Below are 13,652 nucleotides of genomic sequence, written 5' to 3'. Positions count from 1 at the left end.
TTATAATTCGTCGATCCTTTGTAGCCAGTGCTTTTGTACATATCTGTAGAATAAACGATTGGTTTTACGACCTTGTAAGTTTTCTTTCACCTCAGTCTTGTTTTTTGTTAATAAATTCGAGTCACAACTGTCATGTTGTTAACTAATTAACTGGGCTCAATTAAAGTACATTCAAGACAAGGTTAAAATTATGATCACCTGTAATTTCAAACGATCAGTCTTGATAGTAGTATGCAATAAGTAATGGCTTAACTAGACATAAAGCACAAGATAGAAAAGTCAACCAGTTAATATGACCGAGATGACGCACCTCTTGCTTTAATCATAAGTACTCTATCATTCCTAGCTACTTCTCATTACAATAAATCTAGAATGGCAAAAGAGTACAGATCACCAGAAAAGTAAATGACATGATATTACAAAGCTATCTAATGCTGGTCTGATGGTTATATGAAAAGATGAACGCAATAATTTTAGCCGTCAAAGTAAGTCCATAATAGATTTGACTTAAGTGGATCATCTAAGGATATTATTTCCCTTAATACTAATTTATGTTTATTCTGGCAAGTATTAAGGCTTCTAAATAACTCACTTTTTAAAGTAACTATGGTATAGTTTAGTTGGTAACTATTTCACCTTATTATTTAAAGTCTAATTATCACAAATGGTAAATCATTCTGTTCAGTTTCACTGTCATTTAACTTAATAACCAGTATAATCAATGTTAACATGAAAAAGTTATGAGTAACTGCCCTGTTATATGAATGCATACTTCGGTTCATGTTAAATACTATCTTCCTATTTTTTCGATATCTCATAAATTTCATTTCAATAACCTACCCTAACTTCTAAGTTTCTTTCTGATCAGTGAATCATAAAATTTTTACGAGATTCTGAGGTAGCAATTTATTTCTGATGATGAATTAAGCAATGTTTTTAAAAAATAAGAAAATTGGTGATAATAAAAATAATACACTTCATATCCCAATATTTATTTGTATTTAGTTTTAAACATAAATAGGTAGTCATGTGTTTGAGCGTACGAGTGTATGTAATTTCACTAAATGGGACAGTGACTGAATACATATTTGCAGATTCCTATCGTTCTCCTTTTTTCTCTGCTTGTCGGTTCATAAAGTTTACACTTTGCACTGTAAAGTTTATTCCATACAATATATTCCTTTATTTCATATGTATTCTTTTTTTAGCCTTCCAATGGCATATACCTGAGAAAAGTGAATAATTTTACTTTACTTTCAATCACTAACTGTAGGTTAGTAAGAAGAAAGTTAAGAGAGGATATATATGTAAATGGAAACATCATGATCATCATACTCGTTTAGCAATATGCATCAACATTAAAATGAATGATCAATAAGTAATCTTGCTTACATATATATCATTCCCAAAAGACAACACTGCAAATCTTTTGAGATGAATAGAAATAAATTTAAGCATAAGCATACAAACTTTCGACACACTTTAGTGGTTTTATTCCACTACTCAATTATCAGTCCCACCCAACCTTATGTTTGTCTTTTTCACATATATCATCAACAAAATAAAGACTAGATGATAAAATCCTGAAAATTCAAAATTTCTTGTACATCTAATATTGTATACACAATCGGAGTACAACAAACCAAAATGAATATTTGTGTATATTTCTTCATCCTTAGGTACATATAAATTTAGACAGTATATTCCTCATATTTTCTTTCCATTCTACCTTTTTTTTTTCTTGTATCTATTTCCACCTACAAATTGTATGATTGAGAATGTTATTATTTACTCCACCCGTAGTCAATTAAATATTTATGCATTGAGCCTGTGATGAGTTGTTGATGTTTTATACACGTGTATATTCAGATTTCTAAAGACATGTTACATATGTGTATGCATGCTTTCAATAGAAAGTAAAAAAAACGAGAGAAAGCTACTTCTACAAAGAATTACTTAAAGAATAGTATCTATATTCATACATTTATGGGCGATATATGTGACTATATTACACTCCCATAAGAATCTGATTAGTTTAAGAATTTAATATACAAAAACGGTCTAGGCATAAAGAAAAATTTGAAATAATGTCTGGAAAATCCATGTACAGAGTAAAAGATAAGGAGAAAAAAAAAGTAAGAAAGGTGGATTCATGAGTTTCTCTTTTTTTTTAATTGACATGCAGAAAAATAGTTAGTAAGACGATTTTCTTCGCCACTTCTACCTCTTGTTCTTATAACTCGTAAAATTTTGTTTGTAACTTATATGTTGCCTTTTCTTCGCTGAATTACTTTATTTATACCTAACTCTTTTCTCTTCAAAGTATATCATGACTGATTATGTACACATTTGTTTAGTTAACTTACAAACTAACTAATCAACTAACCGTATCATGAAATAGCTATAAAACAAAGTACAACTTATGTCTAATCAAATTAATCGATAACGAAATGTTTAGGTTCGTGCATAATCGCAATAGATAATAAACCCCACTTTAAGTGAACGTTATTTTTTATTACTTTGGTGGTTGACTATATTTAATACATGTAAGGAAGAATGAATTATTTGATTTGTTTCTTTTTGGAAAATATAATAATACAAAATTAAATTAATCAGCAAACCACAAAACATTTAGATAACTTACTGAGTAACACTATTTACTTACTTACGCTTGTTACTCCCAATGGGGCATAGACCGCCGACCAGCATTCTCCAACCCACTCTGTCCTGGGCCTTCCTTTCTAGTTCTATCCAATTTTTGTTCATTCTTCTCATGTCTATCTCCATTTCTCGGTGTGATGCGTTTTTGGTCTTCCTCTTTTCCTTCGGCCTTCAGGATTACATGTGAGGGATTGCCTTGTAACGAAGTTGGGTGATTTCCTCAATGTGTGTCCTATCCACTTGTATTGAAAATTCTGACTTTGGTATTGGTTGACATTTGTTTGGAGTTCCAGATGTTCTTCAGTTGTAAATATGCTGCTCTTGCTTTGCCAATCCGCGCCTTCATATCTACATCAGATCCACCGTGTTCATCGATGATGCTACCCAGATATGTAAAGGTTTTCACATCCTCCAAAGTTTCTCCGTCCAGTGTGTTTTGATTGATGCGCACTGTATTGTATCAGAGAGTCTTGCTTTTCCCTTTGTTTATATTGAGGCCTACTGCTGCTGAGGCTACTGCTACACTGGTCGTCTTTTCCTGCATTTGTTGTTGAGTGTATGATAGAAGAGCCAGATCATCTACGAAGTCTAAATCGTCCAGCTGCATCCTAGCTGTCCATTGTATCCCGTGCTTCCCTCCAGATGTTGACGCCTTCATAATCCAGTCGATCGCCAGGAGAAAGAGAAAGGGTGAGAGTAAGCAACGAGCAACACTATATTTAATAGGAATCATTATCACTTAGTTTGCGTAATTCATAACAAACCGATAGTAATTGAAGATATAGAGTTATGTTTCAATTATCGACTCAACGGATAAGCGTAAAACATATTTGATTCTTGGCCCATTTATCATTAAGTAATGTTGATGGAGAATATACCATTGCATAAAGTAATTAAGAATAATCAAAATGTTTGATGCTTACTCTTTATTTTCACCTGAAAAACCTCATTAGAAGTTAAGACTGACAGTTTATAAATTAAGATCACTGGTCATTAAAATACCGGTATAACGTGGAATAGTAATCTTGCATTTAATTCTGAAGTGTTGAGTTTGACAAATTCTATTTTTATCACAAGTATTTCTAAGAAACTGTAATACCTTTAAAGGCAAATGAGAAATGTGAGTAGACATATCTCATTTGAGTGTGTAATTTTGCTGTCTATATCTTGATTGCTGGAGTTTTAAAAATGAGAGCGAATGTTTTCTTAAACCATGTTTGTCCAGTCAGTATCCTTCATCAATTTTGTTTAAGGATGATCAACAAACATTGTGGGATCAAGTGGATTCACTTCATTTTGTATGCTCTAAATATTCTACATATGCATTGATTTTTAGAAATAAATAGTGTTTTACAAATATAATTCTGTGTGTAACCTAAATAAACTCATTCGGTTCACTAGTAAAGAATGACTACAACAGCTTATCATACTGATACAAGTTCAGTTTATAAATGAATGGAATAAGCGCTAGATAGAGACCATGGCACGTCCGCATATCATGCAGAAAAAAGGAATAAAGAAACGAGGAAAGAACAGCTCATTGTGGCAACATTGTGGCTCATGATACAGTAGAGACGCTGAAAAATTTTCTCCAAACATAGTGTACTGTTCTCTTCCAGAGATGTAGGGACATGGCCAATTGGTTATTCAGCTGTTAATGTTGATGATGATTAACTTGTAAAGTAGAATTTGTCTTGGAATACAGTCAAAGGCAGAAGTACATTACACCAAAGCTCATAGGACATACTTCTTACCCTTTTCCAAGTTGATCAGTTTATTGTGATGCAGAACAATAGCAGCATCTAAGATGCTTTTTTGCATTTGTAAGTAAACTGATAAGGATCAATATACTTTTTTCGTGCAGATTGAAGTGGGAGTATCAATAATTTTTTCGTTTTGAGAAAAGAATGGCTATGGATCTAAATTGCACATTCTTATCGCCAGATAATTTACCTTTATCTTTATCTACATTTTCGGTATGAGGTTAGTTGAGAGGGATCTCTTGAAGATATTCGTGAATGGTTAACATACAACGTCAGTACACTTTCTAAAAAGGAGGTTTGGGATTTCATCAGGTCCTAATTATTGCGACGAGTTAAGTGGCTATAGACATTTTCGGACATCAGTTCCAGTGAATGTAGGAAGACAACTATTTTTCAAACCTGTTGATATAGGGAGCATGAAATCAGATGACTGACGTACAAAAGACTCATATAAGTCATAAACATTCGGCTGGTTATCTTTTCTAATGTGTCTCTCACCTGTAAGTTCTTTAACTAGCTTCTTCATACTTGGAGGATTTTTACAAAATAAAAGTTTCTGAGTAAACATTGAGTTTAGATGTCTAATCTGTAGGTTTATTAGACTATTTAGCTTACGAACTTCAATGGAGTTTTTCTCCTTCTACATTCTTTGTTTTACCCTTCGTAATTGTTTTAGTTGTGGAGGTGTAAGTCTATCAAAACTTACAAAAGTGGTTTCAGTGGGACAACCAACGTGAAAACACAATTTAAGATACCAAGTGATAACATATGTAGTGTTTTCCAATCAGTCATCTGTAAATAATCTCCAGTTAGTCGTACGAAACATGTTTTTTCAGATTTCGGATATTTTCTTCTGAGTAATTCCTGTATTTGACTTTCTTTTTCTGATAAAAGAGTATACTCTTTACAAGCTTGCCATATACTATAGGTAGAACACGAAGAATACAATGATCAGAACTAGACAATAGAGCAAGTTTATGAGTCTCATATGTCCCCATATCAATAATGAGAACTAAGTCCATATAGACACCTAAACGAGTGGGAAAATCGACTGTATATTAGTAGTCTAGTAATGAAAGAAAGTTTCCAGTCTCATGAATTAAAATCACCACATACAACTGAAAGTGAACCACTGAAGATAGTAACAGAGAATTCAGTGAATTCGTTAAGGAAAACAAATAGTGCAGATGATGTACAGCCCGGAGTCACGTAGATGTTGGTAACACAAACACAATTGTATTTATTCAGATGTTTTGATCGGCATCTTAAATTTAAACAGTCATTAAAGCCGTTTGAAAACGTAAAACGTGCAAAAGTAAACCAACACCAGTTCATATTTACAAACGTAGCTACACCGCCGCCACACCTTTTCTTATTGCTTCATTGATCCTGACGATAAACATTGAAATCTTGTAGTCATTCTAAGCAACTGTCTTGTAAGTTACTTAAGCAAGATTCTTGAATCGTGATTACACCACGATTACAATACATGTTTTGACTTAGTGGGAATCGAAGATAGTCCACCTTGCTAACTAATGATCAGTAATTAGAATTTAGCATTTCAGGAGTCGACATTTGATTAGTGTTCATCCTTTCGAATGTATATTGCTAGCAACCATGATGCTTCTGATTGTACTGTTTTGTACCTTGTAAAGCGATAGGTCGTAAACTTTTCACATACTTGCCTGAATAGGTTATGTGATTAATAGACGTAGTGATGTGTCAGAACAAACAAAAACAGGTAACTGTTTGCAATATCTAGATGGCAGGAACAGGTAACCCAGATATTCAAGCAAGCCACCGCCGTTGGAGATAAGTAGAACTTGAGATTTCATTTTAACTTAGAGTATAGAAATAATTAATAAGTAATTTTCAACTTCTAAAAACTGGTTTTTATCAAATATAATATAATACAGGGTGCACTATTACTTCAAATGTATTCATGTGAATATGTATATGTCAGTCATTGGGATCTTTTCAGTTATCCCTAATCAGGGCCTTAGCTGATATCTTAGTAGATTAATGTTTATTCATTTCATGTTCAGATTTCAAAGAGAAAGTTAGACTTCAGATTTAAAAAGATCTGCTAAATTTGATTGCTAAGTTTCCTAATCATATATCTGGACACTTTTGGATGTTAGAATAAGTCAGTTAGGACTCACTATTTGACGTGTACCCAATCAGATAAGAGGTTGATGTTATTCTAACATCATTATATTAGGATCAGAACTAGATTCAATAATATAGCAGTAAATAGTTATTGTACTTCTAAAGTTCATCTGAGAAAAAACGTGGTCAAATTATAACTTATTCATTTTAAATACTTCTAGTATTGAATACTATAGGTAGCCGATACAATTTTAATCAGTTTATCACTAAAGCTATTTAATACTACTAATTAACTGTTAGCTAATCCATAAGTAACTAAGTTAGTAAAATTCATACAGTTTTATTATTATAAGTGGTTAATCAAAATACGATAACATGATCATATATTTCATGTTGATACGCTATAATAACATGATTATGTAATGAAATATCACAAATATACCAGCTTACAACATAATCATTTTTAATTACAGACTTAAGTGAAATAATAAGAACAGAAAGCAATAGGACTTAGAAAAGTGATGTATACACACAAAAATTGATTAGAACTGATGTAAAGACTCAAATCTCTAACGAAGAGAAAGAAAAACTCAAAACAAAAGAAATCAACGGAATGATACATAGTTATTGATATCAAGGATAATGTGATCTTAGACAAAATGATCGATAGTGATAGATATTTAATATTTTGTCAATATTAACATTATTGGGGTTTTTTACCAATGTTATGTTAGTTTTTTAAGTTTCACATGTTTAGTCTAACTTATGTTTGAGTCACAGAGTGATGTAACATGCCAAAAGTAGAGAACTTCATTCGTTTTTGTTTTTGTCGCTGATTACAAAACCAAACTCTGACAACGTTTTTTTTTAAGTTTAATTTTTCTGCAATCTGTGCAATTTTCTCTGATGATGGACGTGGTTGAATACTGAAAAATGCTTCAAGTGACCTTTTCTCTGAATCTGTAATTGAAGTTCGTTTACGTCTTCGTTCTTCATCCAAGTCATAGATATTTGGATGATTTAAGCGTGAACTTGCTTCAGCTTCAGCTTCCTCAAGCCATGCTTGTAGAACAGGTTTCAGTGCAACCATATTATTATGTGATAGGGTTAGTGATTCAAAACGACATATAGTTGACTGAGACAATGACCCAACACCAGATATTTTTAAATTACCAAGTGCTTTACCAACGTCAGCCTGTGTTACACCAAGTTTTATGCGTCTTTGTTTGAACAATTCAGAAAATGCTTCCAACTCTCTTGGATTGTAGTCGAGTTCAACTGGATGACGATAAATTGATGAATTTGAATGATTACAACCCAAACTAGTAGAATGCGTAAAATTTTGCGAAGCATATCCACTCGTCGAATTTAAACGAGTCTTGAAGTTTGATGTTACCATACCGTCTGTAAACTGCGATCGATTATTGTCAACGGTGCTACCATTAAAACCATTTATAGGTGGTAATAAATAACAGTTTAAACTTGTTTTGAAATTGTTTGTTGTTGTTCCTGTTGCCAAGGTGACATCATTTGGAAAGTTCAAATTGTAATCACAATTACCACAGTTGTTAATGGTCATAAATTGATTATGACTATGATGATGACGGTGTTGCTGATGGGAATGATTATACGTGCCTAAACAGTGTTCTGCGCAATCATATTCATCTTCAAGTTTATTATGAGTGTTGGATGGCGCAGACTCAGGATGATTGTTACTATCTATATTGAAAAGACTAGCATTCGCAAAACCTTCCACTATATTTCCATTTGTATTCAAGTTACTAGATGATAGACCATACAAATTATCCTGTGTAAAATTCGATTGGACAGTATCATATGATGTTCTAGTGAAATTGGTTAAAAAATTGTGTGATATACATGGAATCATCGTATCAAAACTACTAGTATGTTCATTAAAGTTTAATTCATTGCTACTGTTGTTAGTAGCAATAGGTAATGTAGTGGTTGGCGTTGTTATGTTACTACGAAAACGTAGTTTATTCATGAGTAAATTATGATTTGAATTCCAATGATTTTTAATATAATTAATTTCATTATCGAAACTTAAAGAGTCAACATGTTGATCATTATCTTTCCACATACATTCATTATCGAAATTTGAATGTGACTTTTCAATCGGATGAGGTTGTGAATGTAAAATATGTTGATGATTGGTTCGCATTGGATCATCATTTAAATTCTCTGTTGATTGGGATGAATAGGATAATGGTGGTGAATGGTCATCTGTTTGATAAGCATTGTTCTTATTACTATTTTTAGTAGTGTTATTCACGAACGATGAGCCATTATACATTGAATCTGAACTTTGATTAGCAGACTGAGATTTATAACTTAATAATAACTGTTCATTATTACTATTATCTGCCTTGATGTTATCTAACATGTCACTCTCAGGTGTTGAATGCCATTCTAATACAGATGCTGTAGTTGTGATTTCATTATTCAACATTTTTTGTGAATTGGGTTGTTGTGGCGAAGATGAGGATGACTTACGTAACGGTGTTGTGGATGATCGATTATTGTACAAATTGAAGTTTTCATGGTTTGTTACCATAGGATTTAAACAAGAATCATTGATTTCTGCACTTTCAAATGATGTTTGATAACTTTTATCAGTGGTTATTAAACTGTTTAATTTATGACCGCTATTTATATGCTTTGTTTTACATTCATTACCAAAATATAAACGCGATTTCTTTGAGTTTTCGTTCAGTTCACTTGTCACTATTGTACGTAGTTGATCAGAACAAACATTACTATTTTTACAACTTGTACTAGTATTACTACTATCTCTTCCATCGCTAGTTAATATATGCTGTTTATTTTTCATTTCTATCAGTTCATTCTTATTGCATTCAGTTAAATAATTCGGATAATTTGAAAACTGATTTGTATTATAATTTAAATCAGTTTCATAATCTAAATTCGATGAATGCGTTTTCAATCGAGCTGAACCTATTGGACTTTTATTATCTGACGAATTATAACCATACTTTGTATTTTTATTAAAATCGGTTTCTGTACGATCGTTTATCTTATCATTGGTTTCGTTAATTTCATTTCTATTATCAATATTATTATCGTTATTATTGTTATCAATAGTTTTGTTACAATTATGCATTTCACCAAATCTAGTCAATTCTAAATTATGAATAAGTGTTTGAGTTGTAAGTAAATTATCTTCGGTTGTTTGAAAACATTCTGAATAATTTGAATTTAAATTTGTTCGTCCAAAATGATCATGAGATGATTCAAAATTCAAAGTACATATTTGATGACGATTATGATGATGACTGTATGATCTTTGATTACTATTATTATCGTTATGATGATGATGATCATTATTATTATTACTGGTATATGAATTCGATTGAAATAATCTATCAAACCATTGATGACTTGCTATAGCTAAAATAGGATTTAATTTATTTGATTCAACAATACCATTTGAACATTTAATTATTTCATCTTTGCTAACAACATTATTACTATCAGTAGTAGTAGTAGTGGTAGTAGTTTTGTTGTTAGAATTAGTGTAATACATTTCAGTATTAAATGTATTAATCATTTCTGAATTGAAAGAATTTGAATAATGAAATTTACGATAAGGATTATTTATTTTAATTAATTTCTTTGATTCATTTGAGTATAAATTCAAATCATTTGATACATTTTCTATTGTACTCATTTGAAAACATTGATATATATCATTCATTTGAATAATAAACCAATATGATGATTGTTTATCTATGATAAGCAAAAATTGTTTTGATATAATAAAATAAATCTGTTTATTAAATCATGTAATTAATACTAGTTTAATGTATACTACTAATAATAATAATAAAATCTAAATTCACTTAGCATTGTTTGTTCGAATCTTCCCATTGATGTTTAGGACTGCAACTGGTCAATCTCTTATTGACATATGAGCATACTGTGCGTATTGCCTCGATATAGCTTTAATTTACAAGCATTATAAGCAAAGATGGATGGTGGCCAGCAATAGAATCCAAGACGTGTGTTTCGTCCTATTTGGGAAGATTCAAACAAACAATACTAAGTTAATTTAAACTTCACCCCCTTGCGCAAGCATGTAGCTATCAGGACTCAGTAGCTGAGTAGATAACGCGATGGCATATGAAGCGAACGATACTGGGTTCGAGTCGCAGAGTGAACATCAACTCTGAGATGCAGGTACATCCAGCTGACCAGTTCCAAATAGGACGAAACACGCGTCCTGGATTCCATTGCTAGCCACTATCCATCTTTGCTAATAATAAAATCTGTTTAAACTTGTATTTTGGCAGAATAAAATCGAAACTCAGAAAAATAAAACAGAAGCAAATATTACTGAATGTTAGATTTAATAACTAAGATATTGTACATCTTATATTACGATGAAGAAATTAACTTGAAGATAACTATAATGTTTGAAATTCATAAAAATTTAGATTTCCCCAATCGACAAAAGATTCAACAAATAAATGTTTCAAACGTCATTTATATTTGATAAGAATCAATTAATTTTTACACAATTGAAGTTGCAATGTAAAGTAATGGGCAAATCACTACTTTGAAAGTTGTATGTGTGAGTTATAATCTATTACATACCAGTAACTTGTTTCCAGAAATATTGTCAATATCCAGTAAGGATGCAAGACTAAAAAACAGTTTATTTAAGAGTCGACAGTGATGGTCCTACAGTATTGTGAATTAAATAAACTTATGGTCTACTAAGAAACATGGAATGTTCTGAATTTGGTCTTCTTCTGGGTTCCGAATGTTCAACTCTGGCTAATCCCAAATGGAAACTAGACATTTATTTGTTGTTTGACATATGTCTTTTATTTCTACAATAACTTGTGTCAGTTGTTTACAGAAACACTAGTTTCTAACCAATCTTTTCTCTAAAAGTAATTAAAAAGAATCCAAGTGAGTTCATAAATTAATCTAAGTTAGATAACCACTGAAAACATGAAAGCACTAGACAGCTGCTTTGTCCTAGCAGGGGACTCCTGTACTGTGTGAAGTTCATGTTACCTTCTTTTCTTAAAGTATTATTATTCATACGATAACAAAATGTTAATTGTTGCAATATCTTTCTGTTATCAGAATATAATGATGAGGACAATGGAATGCCAATTGGTGTGCGATATAAAGTTGTATCTTTTCAGTAATAAAGCAGATTCAAAATATCTACACTAATTATTTGAGTAAATATGATTGTTTGTTTTGAGCCTCATAAATATGAATTATACTATCAAAAACTATTCTAGACAAAGACATGAGTATAAATACCAAGCACATAATGATATATGAATATTTAAAATATCATTTAAATGTTTGTGTCAACATTCTAGGAAAATGAATTTCCCTAGTGATTTCCAACGTTTCTTCTTTAACTCCTTAATAAGTATTTCCTATATCTCCTTGTGCTCTAATAAGTTTTTTAAAGAAATGGTAAGGTAAACAAAAATATATTGTGAATATTATGTTTGAAATAAATCATACAATATCTGGTGATATTTTGGTTTTGAGATTAAAGTGACTGTAGTAATGATTTAAACTCCGCCTGGAGCCCCTCTGGGGTTACAGCCGGTCTCAAGCCCAGATAAAGGGGAAGGGTTGGGTATAAGGTTAGCGACCTCATCCCGTAGAAAACTAACTCACTAAAACAACGCTAACCAGAAAATAACAATAATTTAGGATTGAACTGAAAGTAATTTTGTGATAGTAAATTGGACTTTACAATGATGGTTAAGAAAAGTAATTTCCGTTAGAAATAATTCAACAGTTTTCATAAACCTCTGGATTTTAGCAGAAACAAACATCTTAAAACATAAAACTATCGAGTAAAGTGTAATTTTAATTAAAATTTATGAATTGAAAGAAGTAAATTAATGCTTCTCTTATTTCCATACTCACTATACTAAAAAAAGGTTAAAAAGATTTAGCTGAAATTGACCACTGGAAAAGTCCATTTATAGACTTCCAACCACAAAAAATTTCTAAAACCACAAAATGACTAATTATCACTAGAAATATTATCATTCTCTTTTTGTCTTCGAAACAAAAACACACATTAATGGTAATGTCATGTCAAAAATTGACTTCATTCATTATACAAAAAGATAATGGCACGTGTTGATTAGGGAGATTGGATTTAGTAATAAGTGAATCAGTCGGCTAAACTATATAAATTATGGGTATAGTAATTAACACAAAGGGAATTTAAAGACGTTATGCATATATATAATGTCACTAAGAGTCTTCATGTGTGACAAATATTTTGTGTGAATATAGTAGATAAATTAAAAAAAGTCACAGTGTACTTTATAAGAAAGAGAAAGTTATTTGAATAATTATCTATTTTTCTATTCCACCACCTCATTGCCTTTTTTGCATTATCTTTCTCATTTGTTCGATAGTAAATTCATATATTGAGATGTTTTCTGTAAAAAAGAGTGATAGAATGATGATAGAGAATGAGAAGAAGAAGAAGTCGACGACGAAGAAGAGGGAGAATATAACTTTGTTGCTAATTTGACAATAAAGTATATTTTACTTTTCAAAGGGAAATATTGATGTACTTATTTATTTCATATCTATTTTTAACAGTTTTTGTAAAGTTGTCGAATCTGTAATTGTATTCTTTAAGTGTGTGGATTCAACTATAGAAAATGCCTTATCTTCTTTTTATACATATAAACAAGTAAAATACAAAAAAAGAATAACTGAGAAAATAATACTAATTTCTTATTTAATGTTTCCTTAACTTTTTTTTCTTTTTTTTTATATTCTGTTATAGAAAATACACATGGGAACTGAAGTACTTTTATTTGAATTCATCTTAATAAAAGAAATTTAGTAGATATTCCATATGTTTTTGTTTGGAGTGAATTCATCATAAGGTTTAATATTAATCAGAAGATAAATATTAGAATAAATCAAAATTAGGGGAAGAAAACAAGAAAATCAGATAGATAAATTAACCAATATAAATATTTGTTTCTTTAAAAGATATTTGAATTTTCAGAACGGGGTTTTGTGGAGATTTTAGTAATTTTATATAGTTGAAATCATGAGTCAATTGAA

At 31.0% G+C, this 13,652-nt stretch overlaps 2 protein-coding genes across 2 annotated transcripts in view; one reads left to right on the top strand and one right to left on the bottom strand.

Annotated features, from left to right (window-relative positions):
- Smp_126970 (hypothetical protein) overlaps positions 1-1,243 on the top strand; it is a gene marked incomplete at both ends in the record, with an annotated part of 47,670 nt that extends 46,427 nt beyond the window's left edge. Inside the window, one exon of the mRNA XM_018796706.1 lies at positions 1,209-1,243. Within this exon, the coding sequence (XP_018651822.1) occupies positions 1,209-1,243 (35 nt within the window). The remainder of the gene's footprint in view (positions 1-1,208) is intronic.
- A 6,053-nt stretch (positions 1,244-7,296) lies between these two features.
- On the bottom strand, positions 7,297-9,384 carry Smp_009040 (putative pou4/brn-3; the record flags this gene model as incomplete). The annotated part of the gene is made up of 1 exon (XM_018796705.1): positions 7,297-9,384. One exon carries the CDS (start codon positions 9,382-9,384, stop codon positions 7,297-7,299), a length of 2,088 nt encoding a protein of 695 aa, XP_018651821.1.
- Between the last annotated feature and the right edge of the window lie 4,268 nt (positions 9,385-13,652).

Source organism: Schistosoma mansoni, chromosome 4 (genome assembly GCF_000237925.1).
Source record: "Schistosoma mansoni strain Puerto Rico chromosome 4, complete genome".
NCBI lineage: Eukaryota > Metazoa > Platyhelminthes > Trematoda > Strigeidida > Schistosomatidae > Schistosoma > Schistosoma mansoni.
Note: the sequence above shows the minus strand (reverse complement) of the source record. Positions and strands in the feature narration are given on the sequence as shown.